General features: G+C 48.2%; 1 protein-coding gene across 3 annotated transcripts; it reads right to left on the minus strand.

Annotated features, from left to right (window-relative positions):
- Positions 1-6,722: 6,722 nt before the first annotated feature.
- LOC123925964 (cytochrome P450 1B1) lies at positions 6,723-14,589 on the minus strand. 3 transcript variants are annotated; one of them, XM_045979614.1, is made up of 3 exons: positions 14,447-14,589; positions 13,011-14,153; positions 6,723-10,273 (listed from the first exon to the last, which is right to left on the minus strand). In XM_045979614.1, exons 2-3 carry the CDS (start codon positions 14,054-14,056, stop codon positions 9,685-9,687), a joined length of 1,635 nt encoding a protein of 544 aa, XP_045835570.1. In that variant the 5' UTR covers positions 14,057-14,153; positions 14,447-14,589; the 3' UTR covers positions 6,723-9,684. The 3 variants fall into 3 exon arrangements, with proteins under 3 accessions (XP_045835570.1, XP_045835569.1, XP_045835571.1); XM_045979613.1 differs by having other exon boundaries at positions 13,011-14,150; positions 14,447-14,583; XM_045979615.1 differs by having other exon boundaries at positions 13,011-14,245; positions 14,447-14,583.
- Positions 14,590-16,903: the final 2,314 nt, after the last annotated feature.

Here is a 16,903-nt window from a genome sequence, read left to right on the forward strand (position 1 = left end):
CCCCTGAGGTGGGGCAGCAGTGATATGGGGGGGCCGGAGGGGAGCACCCAAGGCGGCATCGGAAGGCCCAGCACAGAGCCTGCCAGCCGCAAGGGAACTGTGTAAGTCTCGGCGCTGGGTGTGACCCGCGCTCTGGTGTCCCAGCACCTGGACAACAGCCAGACTGACAGACACAACCACGAGGCAAGGCCCACAGAGAAAGCCTCGCCAGTCGCACAGTACGAGACCGGGGATGCGAGACCCGGGACACTGTAACCCAGATTTCCCGCAAGCCCACGGAAATCAGGGTGGAAATCCTTTTCAATCAAATACAGTAAGAGTTTCATTCAAGGGCCAGAGGTAGAATCTGTGAAATACTCTGTGAAATACTCTAGAAGAAGATCCATTAAGTGCTCCGAAGAACCAACTTGAAATCCTTTGCTGCTTGGAAAGTGGGAGAATCCACAGACCATTTGAACTTGTATTTTTCAAAGCACCGTTGTCAAGTACGTTAGCGCCGACATCCTTAGGCACGTAGAGGGCCTGCTCGCTGGTGATTCTCCGGGAGCTGTTTCAGTGCTCCCAGGGGAAGACGATGGAGTCTGGGAGTCAGAGGCAGGAAACAGTCTGGACCATTCCGATGCCATGTGGCAAAACCAAAAGCCAAAGCTGCATAAGGGCTTGCCTGCAACATCTATCACTGGGCGTGTTGAAGTGATTTTATTTCCAGCTGTGGCCTGTGACTCATTAGTGACCACAGAATCAATTAAATGAGTTGTAACCAGCCTTTTTTTTTTTTTTTTTTCAGATAACTGATTTATTGTCTGAAAACTGTGTCGGTTATTTCCTTCACATAGGCTGGGAGGAAGAGGATGCTTGTCCTTAATTCTGCTCCTTGCCACCTCCTTCAGAAAGGCCTCCCTGACTACGTCTAGAGATCCCCCACATGCACGCACAAACACATGCACTTACACACCCACACACGCACACACACACTCCACTCTATTTCATTGGCTTTACAGCACCAGGACACTTACTACTAACTGAAGTCTCCTTCTTTCCTTCCTTCCCTCCCCCTCTCCCTCCCTCCCTTTCTTTCTTTCTATTTTTCCTCTCTCCGGGTCCACCTGCTGGAATATCAGCCCCAAGAGCTCAGAGCCACGTATCTTGATCGCTGTCCTATCGTCAGTGCCCAGAACAGTGCCTGCCACACTGTAGGTGCTCAGTTAACTCTGATTTCAATCGCACCGAGTGGCACCACTCTTGACTTTTAGCTGCTGTTGTTCATCGCAAACGCTGGTGTCCTACTTCCCGGTTCTGCTCTGGAGGCCTGCTGCCTCAGCCTACAAGGACTCAACTCGGGCCGTGACCCCGCTTCGCACACCTGGACTTGACCTTCTTTGTTCAGTGCTTCTCTGTCTTCCAGCAGCTGCTGTCTTCTCTGCCAACCACCATTCAGCTTCGCTGAAGCTCATTTGCACCAACTCTCCTTCAGAGATATTTTTCAGCCTATTTTAATGTACAGTTTAATAAGCGTTAACACAGAAGCTATATTGCCACAGTCAGAAACCCCCCAAAACTCCACCATGTTCTGTAGTCCCAGCCCCTCTCCGCCCCGAAACCTCGGCAACCTGTGGTCCGCTCCCCATCACTTTACTTTTGTCTTTTGGAGACCGTCACAAAACTGGATTCATACAGTATATAACATTTTGAGGATGGCTTCTCTGACTCAGTGGCGTTCCCTCGAGAGTCCTCCAAGCGGTGCATAGATCTGTGGAATTCATTGTTTTTTTATTGCTGAGTGTCACTCCTCTGGATGGGCGTACCAAGGTTCGTTTAGCCGATCACCGGTGAAGCACACATAGGTTGTTTCTGGTTTGAGGTGATTATGAATAAAGCTGCTATAAATATTAATGTAAAGCTTTTATGTGAATGAATTTTCATCTGTCTAGGATAAATATCCAGGAGTAGGATTGTTGGATCACACCATGCCATTTTGCACTCTCCACCAGCAATGTTTGAATGCTCTAATTGCTTCACATTATCTCTAACACTTATTACGATTATGTGTTTGTTTTTCAATTTAGTTTCTATCAAAAGTTTGTGGTATCTCATTACAGTGTATTTGTAATGAAAAATAATGACATAGATTTGAAACAGATTGCATCACAGAAAACAACACTAAATACTATTTTTTAGAAGATTTTTTTTATTTGACCCTGAGAGAGAGAGAAAGAGAGAGCACCAGCAGGGGGAGCAGCAAACAGAGAGGGAGAAGCAGACTCCCCGCTGAGCAGGGATTCCTGACTTGGGATTCGATCCCGGGACCATGACCTGAGCCAAAGGCAGACTCTTAACCGACTGAGCCAGCCAGGTGCCCCAGTGAGAGGGTCTGCTATTTTTATGTCAGTATGTAAGTGCACAGTCACACCATAGGTACATACTAAGTTATGGTGCAAAATGTATTTTATACTGCAGATTATGGTAAAAAAATAAAAAAATGTTTGAAAGTCGCTGTTCTTACCAGAGGAGGAAGACCCAGGATTGGCATTTCTGCTTGCCAATCTTCTGCTTGCCGAAGTGAGTTAGGGAGAACCTTAAAACCTTAACTAAGCTCAACTCTACAGCAGAGAGAAGAAACTGAGGTCAGACTTCAAGGGCATGGATTGAGAATGGAGTCGGGGAGAGATGGTGTCTTTAGTGCTGAGAAGCAGATTTACCAGAACTCACTCCTTTGTTCATTCATAACTGTATATGCAAACTCTCATTCAATAGCAAATTGTTGGCACCCACTCCCTGCTTTTAATGAATGTACCATCGAAAAGAGATTGATAGAACCACAGATATATCTATAGGACATGTTGAAAAATGAGGGTAGATGTCTCTTTAAAAAAAAACTATTTAATGCATTATACCTCCCTAAGGAATGTATTTCATGTAAAAAATAATGAGGTCATTTCCATGTGTTGGTAGGGACAACGGTGTAGAGGGACCAGGCTGATGGGAATGTGGCTAGTTGGCATCCTGGAGAACGTGCTTACAGTCCCTAAATCACATAGACACAGACTTGCGAACCTGACTGTTCTGATCATGGGTGTGGTGTATATTACAAAATTCTCATAAGTCTGCAAGGGAACATGTACAAAACTATTCCTTGCAGCATTATTTGGGGACACATGAAATCAGGTGCCGTTTGGGTGCCCATTCCCAAGACTTGGGTAGAGAAAATGTGGAGGATGAACGCCTAGAAGCAAGAGAGAGCGAGCAGAAGCCATGGGATTCAACAGTGTCGGAAATATCGTACACAGAGAAGACCAAGCAGTAGGATGGGTTACAGAGAGCACTTACAATAAATTAAAACCACACGTATACAAAACAATAATACAAATTTTGCTGGAACACACCCAAACAAAAAGTACCCATTAAGCATCAAGAGAGGGAGAGAAACAAAAATAGGCAGGTAGAAATAAAAAACAGAATGAAAAATTTTTAGGAGAGCCTAAAAGGTTTTCCAGGTGGTGGAACGATTCTTAGCTCTGACCTGAAGGGATCTCAGTGGCTGTTGGGTTTGTGTTGTTATATTGTGCAATTTGTGCAATATCGTGCTGTTTGTTTAGTATAACCCTTACGTAGCTAGTTTATTGAACCTCTCTATCACCTAAAAGGACCTCAAGTAGCCCAGTATCTGTTCCAGCAGCTCCCAGAAGCTGTTCTCAAAGGAGGCTTCCTATCAACGTGCCTGTCTCATTCATGCCTTGGTTTTGCATTCTCTCTCTCTCTCTCTCTCTCTCTCCGGAGAATGTTCTGTGTTCACCCTAATCAAAGTCGCCGAAAGCAGGAAAGGTTCTGATGGGTCACCTGAGCCAATATCCAGTGTGGTGTCCCCTACCAAAAAGAATTCTTCAATCAGGCCCCTTCATAGGCCATTGGTCCTCCCTATGGATGGCCTTTGGCTCAGATAAGGATCCTTAACCCAAGCAGATTACAGGATAGAAGTTTTAGGATTATAAAACAAACCATGACCTTTCCTTCTTTGTCTTTATTTCTTTCTCTTTTTCTTTATTTTTTTTCTTTTCTTTCTTTCTCCCTCTTTTCTTTCTTTCTCTCTCCCTCTTTTTTCTTTTTTTCTCTCTCCCTCTCTTTCTTTCTTCTCACTCTCCCTCTCCCACCTTCCCAACCCCCTTCCTCCTTTCCCTCCTTTTTTTTTTTTAAGATTTTATTTATTTATTCAACAGAGAGAGATCACAAGTAGGCAGAGAGGCAGGCAGAGAGAGAAAGGGAAGCAAGCTCCCTGCTGAGCAGAGAGCCTGATGCGGGGATCGATCCCAGGACCCTGGGATCATGACCCGAGCTGAAGGCAGAGGCTTTAACCCACTGAGCCACCCAGGCGCCCCCCCCCCCCCCGCCTTCCTTTTTAATAAGGAAGTTCGAGGATGCTTTTCTCAGGAGAAAGGAGTATTGTGAGTCTTCCCAGCACTTCACAATGTCAAACCTGACTGCCATGTGGAACGTGCCCTCAACAGGTTTGGCGCATGGCTGTGAAACCCAAGGATCAGAGGGATTGGACTGTAGGTGGACTCGGCTGTCCCCCCACACACGGCCAGGTCGGAAGGTAACTCACTATAGCGTGAAGACAATGGGCTGTGGAGTCAGTTCGTGTCTAGGGAGTGTCCAGACACTGCCATCTTCTCAGTGTTTAACACGCCCCGTGACGGCCCCCCACAGGGACTGCTTGTGCACTCACACGTAGTGCGGTGCTTCAGACACAATGCGTGGCCCACACGGTCTGGGAGCATGGGTTCCTCCCATACCTGCCGCGTGTTGGACTTGTCAGCGCGGAGCACACAGATGGATGTGAGAGCACCAGCAGCTCCAGACATCAGCTCTTGTCTGCCTGCAGCTCACCCAAGCCTATTTAAACCGGATAATTACTTCTGAATGTATTCTTTTCTTTTTCTTCCCTTCTCTGAAGAATTATAGCTAGTGGGTCAGAACTGGAAAGCAGAGAGCATGGGAGTCTCAGAGGCGAAGGGAGGGAGTGTCAACACCCAAACTTCTGCAGAAAAATGGACTGGCTTCAAGGTTAGAGAAATGACCTCTATGTGTTCGCAGCAATCGTGCCTGTCTTTTGTCTAAAGCTATGTCCATTTCCCACCCTGCACTCCAGCCTTATATTTTAGTGGATCAATTGGGTAGAATTCAACTCTGCTTGACATTATTGCAAATGCCTGACCCCACTTACAACTTTGTTAAAATTTCTCCTGTGGAAAAATGTATTTCACTGGTCCGAAAACTACATGACTATTCTGAAAACCCTCGGCTAGCACCTTCGGAAAACAAGTGGGTCTTCTCTTAAACCAATGTATAGCCACACCCTTTACTTGCTGAAATGATGTCATTGAGTCAAGGCATCAATAACACTGTGTGTGTCCGATTTCTTCTCCTGTTTTCACAGTAACGGGAGCTTCGGTCTGGAAGAAATGAGAGCCCTTGGCACTGCAGAGCCTGCCATCTGTGTGCGTGGGGCGGCGAGAGCCTGGAGAGTCCCAGCAGAGGTTCTGGGAAGTCACATCTTCCACCCAGTAAAAAGGTTAGCAGAAAATATTTCCACAGAGTATGGGACAGAATGTTCTCCCCTATTCTATTTTTATTGGACATGAATTGCATTTATTAATTAAGGCACATGTACCTTAAAAATGAATGAAAAAATGTGTATCAACTGAATTGAAAACAAAAGCTTTCACCACACACACACACACACACACACACACAAGCTTTTGTGACAAAAGGAAACAAAATGTATGAATGAAATACTAAAGGAAAAGACCGGCTAGTTGCTAAAGGTGGAAGTGTATCCTGCATTTTTTAGATGAAGCAGAAATAAAAGGCCAGAGTCTTAAAAAATCTACTCGAGTCCATCTTTCAAAATTAAAAATCAACTCTCACTTTGCTAGGTGTTTGCCACTGAAATTTAACTTCTGCGTTGGTGCTCATAAACTGAAAAATATAGAGATCAGAAATTTGGTAGGAAACTGAATGCTGAACGCCTACTTAAAAAAAAAGGCATGCAGCCTAAAATGTCAAATGACCAAGTAAAATGTTTACAAGGCAACATTTTAATTTGAGCACTTGGAAGTAGGAGTGGAAACGAATGGATGCATTAATGAATGGATGCATGTTGAAAAAAAGGTAGCAGATTCACTACAACAGAAAGTAAAACTTCATAACAAGACTATGAAAGTGATTTTTATTATTTTGGTAAGGGTGTCAGGTTATAGGTAATTACAGATACAGAATATCTTTAACCTGGTCTATCCCACGGTAGAAGGTACACATGAACCCTGTGTCGCCAAAGTGTGTTCAGTTACAAGCACGTCTGACAGTAGCTCTCTAAGTGTTAAAAGCATTGGTAATAAAATACAAAAATAGGGAAAGGTTAAATAAAAAGTTATCCTTGAGCAATAAACCTCTACTAAAATACCACACAGCGTGTCATAGTTAAGAACATACAAATCCATATAAACGCCATATGCAACTATTTTTCTTTTAAAGATTTTATTTATTTATTTGACAGAGAGAGAGAGATCACAAGTAGGCAGAGAGGCAGGCAGAGAGAGAGGAGGAAGCAGGCTCCCTGCAGAGCAGAGAGCCCGATGCGGGGCTCGATCCCAGGACCCCGAGATCATGACCTGAGCCGAAGGCAGCGGCTTAATCCACTGAGCCACCCAGGCGCCCCGATATGCAACTATTTGATCTAATATAGATCTACTATGGAAATGTTAAGGCCGTAATAGCATTTCACAGGTGAAGGCTAAGTTCTGAGACGTGAAAGCTTTCAGAGGGGGGGAAAAAAAAAGCTTTCAGAGAACCCACAAAACAAACCTGAGGCATCTTTTTGTTTGGAAAAAAGTCACCTTCTTGCAAAGTCAAAGCTTCGGTATATAAAGGAATTATTTAAGGAACAATATACTTTAATTGTTACCATAACCTGGAGAGTAGATATTCCGACTACAATAGCAACCAGCAAATACATTCTTTGTCTGGAAGAAATATGATAAGGTTTTCTGATTAAACCAGTAGTCGGATTACTGTAGCCTCCAAGTTTGGTTATTTGTATTTGTTTGTTTTGGGTTTCGTTTTCCTTCCTTTAACTAGATTATAAAATAGAGAATAACCAAGTTGCATTTCAATAAGCCAGGTAGCCTCCAGGAGCCCGCCTCTCTTCGTCCTTCTCCGTTGCCAGAAGTCCCAGCCGAACTGAGCCTACATCTGTACAAACCGATTATAGCCCGTCTGGACTTGGCTGACTTAATGAGGCATCCAGATTGGCACATGTTGCTCTTGTACCACACATGTCTCAGAGGAAGTGGGCCAGGACAGCCTAAAATCACTGTCTTGGCCCTGCTTAGGGGTAGGGGGTGACCATGTTTTAGAAGAGCGGGTGACAAAAAAATTTAAATGTAGTGAGTAAGCCCGATTTCTACAGTTGGCTTTAGTGCCCTTAAAAATATTGTCACAGGTCTCCATCCTCAAGAGGTAGAGCTATGAGATTTTATCAATTAAAAGCATACGAAACGCTTATTCATAAAAGAATTCCAAATTACAAAATAGATCTTCTGTGTTGCAGATTTTTTTTTAAGTATACTTGGGACTGAACGTTAGCCAGTGATACATTTTTCTAAATGTTCATATTTCAAATTTTGTGCTTCAGAGGAATTAATTTGGAATGAGTGAGGGAAAGCTTAATCATATTTCTTCCTTTTCCTTTTCCGATCTTTTTTTCTCACCGCCCCTATGTAGAGCCATCAGACATGCATCCCTTTGTAATTTTGATTAAAAGATTCCAAAAAGCTTAATAGAATGTACGAAGCAGTAAACTCTCAGGACATGTATACCTTCCTCTGAAAGTTCACACGCAACGGGAAGTTAAAGCTCCAACCTTCACTTTGAACTTTCGCCACTTTCCATGGTGCATTTTCTTGTTTTGCCTTGTTTTTTTGTTTTTGCGTGTGTGTTTTAGGTTTGGGGGCTCCTTACATAAATGGAACATACATACTTCCTTCAGGCTTCATGTTTTCACAGTTAACAAAGTGGGCTGCTCACCAGGCCGGCCATCCTGAACTGCAGCCTGATCTGATCAGCTCCGGTGGAACGTGATACAATCCTCAAAACAGCCTCCCAACGCTACCTTCTGATTCTGACTTTCCAAAACACAGGCATGGACACTATTTTTTAAAAATCATTTAAGAAACTAGGCCTAGGATGATGGGAATTTCCCCCCTGGTTTTCTAATAAAGAGAAGATCTAGATAATTCATTGCATTTTTCCCTATTCACCAGGCAGACACAGGTTAAATTTCTCTGCCTTGCACAGGCTAATGGTCAGATTTCCAGTAACTTCAACGGAAACTCAACAATCAGAACAGCTTTAAAATTAAATTAAAATTTAAGTATGCTGAGAGTTTGGAATTATAACATATTAACAACATTGATTTCACAAAAAGATTCTAGATTATGAATATAATTTTTAGAAAGTATGTTGTAAAGTAATAAGGAACACATCTTAGAGATCCAATTTTGAGACTTTTTAGTTCTGATTCAAGTTGCAGATGAGAGAATGGACTTTGCTTTACGTTCGTTTCCATGATGTCAAAATAGGCTCATTTCAAGTATTTGAGCCTAAATTGGTTGAATTGTACTTTTTGATTGGTCTTTCTTTTGGAAAGATGTACATAACTCAAACTTTTCTTAAAATAACTAATACTATTTAATAATCCAATAACTAATACATATTACTTAGGAATAATTATATATGTAAATATATTGAATAGTATTTGGTGACCTTTTTATTCTACGAGACTTACTGAAATCAGTGCATTATGATCATATGCCATAAAGCTTAGCTGGGCTGGTAAATCTTTTTTTTTTTTTCTCATCATTGAAATTCTATACTTTGGCAACAGCAGAGGTATGACTTTGGCTTGGAATTTTTGACAGTTTAACAACTTACACTTCAAACTTCATGATAAATCATCAAAGTCTACTATTGACTCAACCACTATTAATTTCTTTATAAGTAAATGACCTCATGATTTATGCAAAAAAGAGAAATCTCATCAGTAGGCAAAAAGACAAATCTATCCGGAGATACTCCCTAAACTATTTTTACTGAAGAGGTCAGAAAGAAGTTTCTGGTCTTTACCCTCTACCCTTGTCACCCTCAATCCCGTGTCTTACACTGAAATGATTTGCCTTTTCGTAGTCAACAATATTTTCCGAAATTTTGCTCACTACGGTTTCCTACGGAGCAGATTTCAGTGCTCAGAACGTCAGTCCTGGATCCCACCCATGAAGGTGTGGTTATGGAACGTCTTCTTCATTAGGTCATTTGTGGGTGCGCATATGTGGGTTTCAACTCCAAAGGATGCCCCCTCAAGATATTATTACCAGCACTCAATAGTGTGTAAAAACTCTTTGGACCCTGTAATTCTTTGGCTCCAAAAATCTTCCAGGAGCTCCTTCATAGCCCTGCGCTGCTCTGAGCTCAGGTGTGTGAAGCCCGTCAACAGCGGGTCTGTTGGTTGATGCTCACTTTAGAAGCCAATTGAGAAAGTGGCACAGAGGAGCTAGAAAAGTCTACACTTCCTACCCCCACCCCCCCACACACACTTGAGTATTTCTAAAATTTGAGCTCGCTTCTGGCTTCTCACTGGCAGCCTTCCTCGGCTTGTAACTTTTGGACAGCCCTATCGAGGAGCGCCATGGACTCTCTGAGAGTGACATTGATTCTAAATGACTTGGGTTTAATGGTCAGACCATAATTAAAATCCATCGTCGCGGGTTCGTCTGGATTGGCCTTGAAATTGCACTCGTGAGCCAGGATGGAAACGAAGAGAAACAGCTGCATCTTGGAAAGCTCTTCCCCAATGCACCGCCGTTTGCCCACTGAAAAAATCATCACGCTGCTGGCCAGGTCCTTGTCGATGAAGCCGTCCTTGTCCAAGAAACGGCCCGGATCAAAGTCCTCCGGGTTACGCCACTTTGCCGGGTCATGATTCACAGACCACTGGTTAACAAAAACCACCGTGTCCTTGGGAATGTGGTAGCCCAAGACGGAGGCGCTGGTCGTGGTGGCATGAGGAATGGTGACAGGCACAAAGCTGGAGAAGCGCATGGCTTCATAAAGAAAGGCCATGACGTAGGGCAGCTTGGGCTGGTCGTCCAGGCAGGGCAGCCGGTCTCTCCCCACGACTTGATCCAGTTCTGCCTGGACCCGAGCCTGCACTTCTGGATACCTGTTGGGTTGTTAACACAGAAGGAGAAAGTAAGGGAGGCAAATGAATTCTTTCATCTAGAAAGCGCATGACTGTTTATTTTTATGCCACTTTCTTTATCTGAATCAGTGGCTGAGTCAACACAGCCAGCCCCCCCAAAAGAAAACAATCCCAAACAGTTTCCTATTTTCTCACTAAATTACAGGATGGATAAACTAATAGTTCTATTTCCTGTAGTAAGCCTCACCTGGCTGATGCTCTTTTTCCTACCGTAAGTCGAAAACAGTCTTTAAATTTTCTAGTCCGAAAAAGCTCCTAACAGACAAAGACGATTTCTCCATGAGGCAGAGGAGACAGTGCCAAGGACCCACAAAACTTTCCAGGGGCCCATGAAAATGTTTTCATTTCATTCAAAATCAGGGAACAAAAAAAGGAGCTGTTAAGTCAAAGAAAATGTTTTAATATGTAATTTTAACCTAATTATCTTTATTCCAATGTAGTAATAAAATGTCACTAAAAAAATCTCTTACGGGGTAAGCCGTCTACAGAGGCAAGAGCACCTAGGGTCCACAAAAGTCTCAAAAGCAGCCTCCAAAGCGGATCCTTTTTTCTCTCATTTCCCAGGATAATTCTAGGACATACACTGCTCTCACTTCACACAAATTGTATCCTGATAAAGCTACACATCTTCTAAACTTAAAAGGAAATTCCCAGTGTTCGATGGTACAAACTATAATGCTTATTCACTGTTGGCAATACAAATAGTACTGTCCTTTTGGAAAACGAAATCTGAGTACAAAGCAAGATGCAGAAAGGTAATCCCTCCCCAATCTTTTTAAACCCAGTAATCCGTGCCTAGAAATGTATGTGCGGGAAACAATAGATCCAAAAATATGTAATTACAACAATAGCCAAAATTTTAAAAATGCAACCAACAGTGTTAAAAGAAGTGATCATCTATAATGGGGCTATTATGACAAAAATACTAGAGAGCCATCAAAAATTACTAAAATAAAGTTTTAAAAACCAAGGAAAAATGTCCATTACAGTAAGTGAAAATGCCAGAAGTTAAAAAAAAAAAAGTAAATTATTATTGCATCTCTGAAAAAAAGTTAAGCATGTATGGTATGAAATTATGGTTGATTTAAAAAACTGCCTCATGAACATCATACTTCAGGGGTCTGCAAATCTTTTCATGAAAGGCCAGATAGTAAGTATATAAGGCTTTGCCAATCAAACCCCTGTCACAACTATTCAGCTCTGCCTTGTGCTGTGAAGGCAGCCATAGAGAATACATAAACGAATGGCCATGGTTGTATTTTGCTAAGAAATTTACATACAAAAATGTGCAGTGTAATTTGCTAACCTCCGTCATACTGTCTTTTCACTAAAAAGAAGAAAAACGTATTCATCAGCTATATTGAATTGAAAGTGACTCCAAAATTGTTTTATTTACTTATGCTGCCCAATTCAGTTTCTGATAAAAAAAAAAAAAAGAGCAGTTTCAAAAGATGATATGCTTATGGAGGGACATAGAAGACCTATTGATCTCGTTTTGGGATGTCTTCTTCCCAATCTATTATCCACTTCTTTGTATTTGATCCTGCTCGTTGCCCATATGTGTTTCTGGGCTCTTAATACTGAAATGCAAAGTTAAAAATACAAAAAATTCAGTTTATAAAAGTACTTGCACCCGATCTGAGGTTGGAGGATTCTAATAAGAAAAGAAACAGTCTTTGCCTTCCAATGTCTGGATTGCCAGCAAATTCAGCATCTCCCCTGGCTCCCTTTCGCGCCAAGAAATGGCACAACCAGGGCTTCAGGTCTCTCAAGGCAACCACGATGTGCCTTGAGTGAGCCATCTGCCCCGGAGCAGGGTTTCTAGATAAAACAGGCTACTCTGTTAAATGTATAAATTTCAGATAAGCAAATGGTTAATCTTTTAGCACGAGCATTTCCTGCGTGGATTTTATTTTTTATTTTCTAAGTCTGGCAACACCCTATACCAGCAAGCCGTTTGCTTCCTGCGTGTAGAGCTTCCCAGAGGTCTGCGGCCCTAATCCAAGTGGGCACTGCCGATCAGTCCAGAGAAGTGCGTCCGCAGGCGCCTCCTGGATGCCCCGTTTGCCCTCCCGGACGCTGCTCTGCGCTCGGTAAAAGCGACTGCTTCTGCGGTTTTTTAACTCGGGTACTTCTAACACAACTAGCTCGGCGGTTTCGTAAACCCAGCACAACCTGCTAGTTTCTGGCCGCCTTCCTAAAGCTTCCGTGCCGGGTAAGTGCTGGCGGGGCTCCCTGTGCCCGGGAACAAAGCCCGGACGCGCGGCTGGCGGACAGCGCGGGACTGGGCGGCCTCTGCTCTGCGCCGGGGACCAGCCCGGCCAAGGAGCTGCTGTGTTTATTGAACGTATCCCCCGTTACCCTTTCTTTCGGAACCGTGCCAGTTTTGCTTCTGTTGTGCCAAGGAGGCAGAGAGCAGGACTGCTCTAAGGACACTTAGAAGAGCCTGCCTTTCAGGCGGCTCTCACAATTCTGTCCCCACTTGGAGGGGTAGCGAGCGACAAGATCAGAGCCGCGGGCGGTCGGGGCCGGGCTCGGTAGGGTGTGCGCGCGGTCTCCAGGATCTCAGCTTGGAGAGACGCCGACCTGGCGCGGAACCCCATACCCTGGGCGTTGGTCGCGCCCTCAGCATATTCCAGCCCCACTCCGCCCTTTACAGAGGAGGAAAGGCCCGGCCCACGCCTCCTGGGGGCTTTACCTGGTGAAAAGGATGAGCAGCCACTGCAGCGCTGTGGAGAGCGTGTCCTGGCTGGCGCCGAAGATGTCGGTGACAGTGGCCGGCACGTACTCCAGGTCCAGCCGTGAGCCGCCGTCGTCCGAGCCCTCCTCCGCCGCCTCGGTTCCCGCCGAGAGGATGAAGGCGTCCATCATGTCGCGCGGGCCAGCCCCGGGCTGCAGGCTTTCGCGGTGCCTCAGGAACTTATCGAGGACGAAGTTGCTGAAGCTGCGGTTGACCTGCTGGAAGTCGCGGAAGGCGGTGCGCACCGGGTTGGGAAAGCGCTGCAGCCAGGGCAGCACGTCCACCAGGCTGCCCGCGCCCACCGTGCGCCCGAACTCCTCGTTGTGGCTGAGCAGCTCGCGGAACTCGGCGTCGTCGTGGCTGTAGCGGCAGCCGAAGCACACGGCGCTCATGACGTTGGCCATGGCCACCACGGTCAGCGGCCGCGGGTCGAGGAAGGCGCCGCCCGCGCTGCCGCGCACCAGCAGCGCCACCAGCTCGCGAGCCTCGCCCAGCACGTGGCCCTCGAAGACTCGCCGGCTGCGCGGCTGGCGCGTGGCGAAGGCCCGCATGGTGCTGTGCGCCGCGCGCCGCTGCACCTTCCAGCGCGGGGAGTACTGGCCGAAAGCCAGGCTGCGGCCGCCGGACACCACACGAAAGGAGGCGAAGCGCGGCCGATCCGCGAAGGCGGCGCCCTGCTGCACCAGCGCCTGGCGGATGGCGCGCTCGCCGTTCAGCACCACCACCCGGCAGTTGCCCAGGCGGATCTGGAAGACGTCGCCGTAGCGCCGCGCCAGGCGCGCGAACGAGAGGTGCGGCGCCGGACCCATCGCCGCCGCGTTTCCGATCAGCGGCCACGCGAACGGGCCCGGCGGCGCGGACCCCGGCTGTCGCCGCCGCTGTCTCAGCAGCCACTGGCCCACGTGCACCGCGGCCAGCACAGAAAGGAGCAGCAGGAGCGTGGTCTGCTGGGACGACAGCGCGCTCGGCTGCAGGCGAGCGTCGGCGCCGAGGCTGGTGGCCATGTCGGAGTGAGATGGACGGAGGCTTGACGCTCAGGTGTGTGGAGGAAGGAGCCGGCGCCCCGCGCCCCTACCCCTGGCGTCTGGCTACGCTGAGCTGCTGGGAAGAAGGAGGTGGCGCGTGGGTCAGCTCAGGGCGCGCGCACTGGGCAAGCAGCAGAGGACGCTTCCTCCCGGCCCAAACCCCTTCCCCTAAGGAGAAGGGAAAGAGCGTGTCTCCACCTCTCTGTGCCCCGAACTCTCCGTCCCCACCTCAACCCCCAGCGGCGTAACGGTCCCAGCAATTCGGGGACAACCCGGAGGGCATCAAGACGGAGGCGCTCCGTTCCCTCTCGGTGCCTACCACCCCGGCCCAGCAAGGTCGCGGGAAAGCAGCTCCGCGGAGAGACTGACCTGCGAGGTGGCGCGGTTTCCTGCGGCGCGGGATGCACGGCTCCGAAACAGGGCTGGGGCCTTTGTGGAAGGCAAGAGGTCTCCAGGAAATCGGAGACCTCGCCGGGACACCTGCTGCTCTGGGAGCTTGAGCACACGCTCAGGAGCCTTCAGGCGTCGTCGGAGCCAGGGACGCTGGGACTGGGATGCGGACCGAGAAGGGTCCCTCCTTTGCCGATCCCCGCTATACCTGGGGCCTCGGCAAAGCGGGGTTTTCTCACAGAGTGCGGACTGAGACTGGGGGGTCAACGAACGCTGTCAATTCCCAGCCCTCAGGACCCCCGCGTGTCTCCGACAGCTGGTGTCGCAGAGGCGTGGCCCGTTTGCGCACAATCACTCCAGAGTTGAAACGCGCCATCCCGCCCGACTTTTAAGGTCTGCATTGGGCGGGTAGGACCTGGGGGCGGGCGGGGCTTGCGGGGGGCGGGGCGCCGGGCGGTTCCAGCTGCTCAGACCCCTAACCGCGTCGCTGTGCTCCCGCGGTCACGCAAGGCGGCCGCGATTCTCCCGACAGCCTTGGCACAGTGACTGTCGGCTTTGCCAGAGTTGCGGTGTGAGCTTCCCTTTTGCCGGAAAACCACTCTTAATCAGTCCCTCCCCATCGAAGCCGCAGTTTCCCGGAAGCGCGCTGGGAACAGAACCTGCCCGTCTCGCGGGGCTCTCGGTGGGAACGCGCCCCCCGCCCAGAGCGCACGACCCCTCTTCCCTCTCGGTGACTGAGCTCCGTTCCCCGAGACAAACCCGTTCGGGATCCTTGGGCGCCCGGGCCGGGAGAGGGAACCCATCGGTTTAGAAACGCGGACTGCCTGGGTTATGGTGGCGGTTTGCCTTTACAGCATATCCCCAGTTGTATTATTTTATTGTAACTTTCTTGCAAACAAATGGGCCCCTCGGATGAGGCCCTTTGGCGGGTAAAGTTCTCCTTCCACCTTGTGCAGCGAGATCAAGAACCCCGAAAGACGCCGCTCCTAACGCCGGCGGTGCTGGGCACACAAAGGCCAGCGCTGGCCGCGCGCAGCTGGTCGAGAGGCTTCCAGCTTCGCAGTGTCCCAGGTGGCGCCGCTCCTAGCCCCGCGCGCGGTCGTGCTGGCCGCGTCCGAGACTCTCGGCACACAGCCCAGAGCCAAGCTGGGGCGAACGCGGGGCTAGGAGCGGAGGGGAGGGCGCTCTGAGGATCCCGGAGGGAGGGCGAGGGGGAGGAGGAGCCGAGGCCGTTCTCCTCGCGCCTACCGATTTCATCGGGTTGAAGTTTCCTCTGCTGTCCCTCCCCCTTGCGTGCAGAGCAGACCTTTGCGTGCGCGGCTTCTGGAAAGTCTTGGGCTCGGGTCATATCCTTGGGCGCTTCTCACGGCACCTGACACGCCGAGGCGGCGGGGGCGGCGGCCCAGGGCGGGGTACCCGCCGCCACCGCCCTCAGCGGCGCACGCACGGCCGCACCCCGGGGGCCAGCGGGGAGGACGCCCTCACCACCCTATCGGGGGGCGGATCTGTGAACTCGAGATGGGGACGCTTCCTTCGAAGGGAAAGCAGGAGGTGCTCCGTCACCGGTAGCTTCCCCAGCTGGCTGCGCCCTCCCTTTACCAGCTGGTACAAAGCATTTTCAAGCCCCAGGGGAGAAAAGGGCTTCTCCGCAAGGTTGGGGAAAGGGCGAGCCCGGGGAAGGGTGAGATGTCTGGTAGTTGACCAGGGTGGAATTGTACCTCCGGGCCTCTGGGATCCTCAAGTGTCATAAAAGTTGGGGGTTTACCACGTGACCACTCTGCGCTTTGAGTATTACCCACACTGGGAATCTCTATTGTTGCATTGCTTTTCAGTTTGCAGAGATGGAAACTGGTGTACGGAGAGGTTATGTCACTTAACCAAGATCACACGCACGGCAATAATACAATTACAGTCATACAGTATAATCTTGGGGCGCCTGGATGGCTCAATCTGTTAAGCGTCAGACTCTTGATTTCGGCTGAGGTCATGATCTCAGGGTTGTGAGACTGAGCCCCGCACAGCCTCTCCGCTGGGTGTGGAACCTGCCTAAAATTCTCTCTCTCTCTCCCTGTTCCCCTCCATCCCTTTCATTCTCCCTTTTAAGTAAAAATTAAAAAAAAAATACACTGTAACTTTAAATGACTCTTTTCAAGGAAGTGGTTGAAATGCTTGATGGTTTTCTCCCCTCCCCACCTCTTATCACCTCTGAGGAGGTGAAGCCAGAATTCGAACCCCCCTCAGTCTCATTCCAGATCCATCAGACAAGTTTATGTGGAAGGAAATCCTCAGGTGAGAAAAGCACAAATGCCATCTTTCCTGCCTGCTTAAAAAAAACAATCAGCTGGAAGAATTTTTTTGAATACTTGTTTTTGTTTATGGAAGTGAGGACTCTGAGGTTCACAAAGAAGAAATAGTGTGATTCCCTTTTGCAGTAAA

The sequence above is a fragment of the Meles meles genome, chromosome 15 (assembly GCF_922984935.1).
Source record: "Meles meles chromosome 15, mMelMel3.1 paternal haplotype, whole genome shotgun sequence".
Classification (NCBI taxonomy): domain Eukaryota; kingdom Metazoa; phylum Chordata; class Mammalia; order Carnivora; family Mustelidae; genus Meles; species Meles meles.

What these genes read in the sequence shown, in the direction of transcription:
- LOC123925964 (XM_045979614.1), bottom strand. Translation starts at nt 14,056, where the DNA reads ATGGCCACCAGCCTCGGCGCCGACGCTCGCCTGCAGCCGAGCGCGCTG. An exon ending in CTGCTCATCCTTTTCACCAG is followed by an intron (nt 10,274 to 13,010) that starts GTAAAGCCCCCA and finishes ACAACCCAACAG; the next exon opens with GTATCCAGAAGTGCAGGCTC.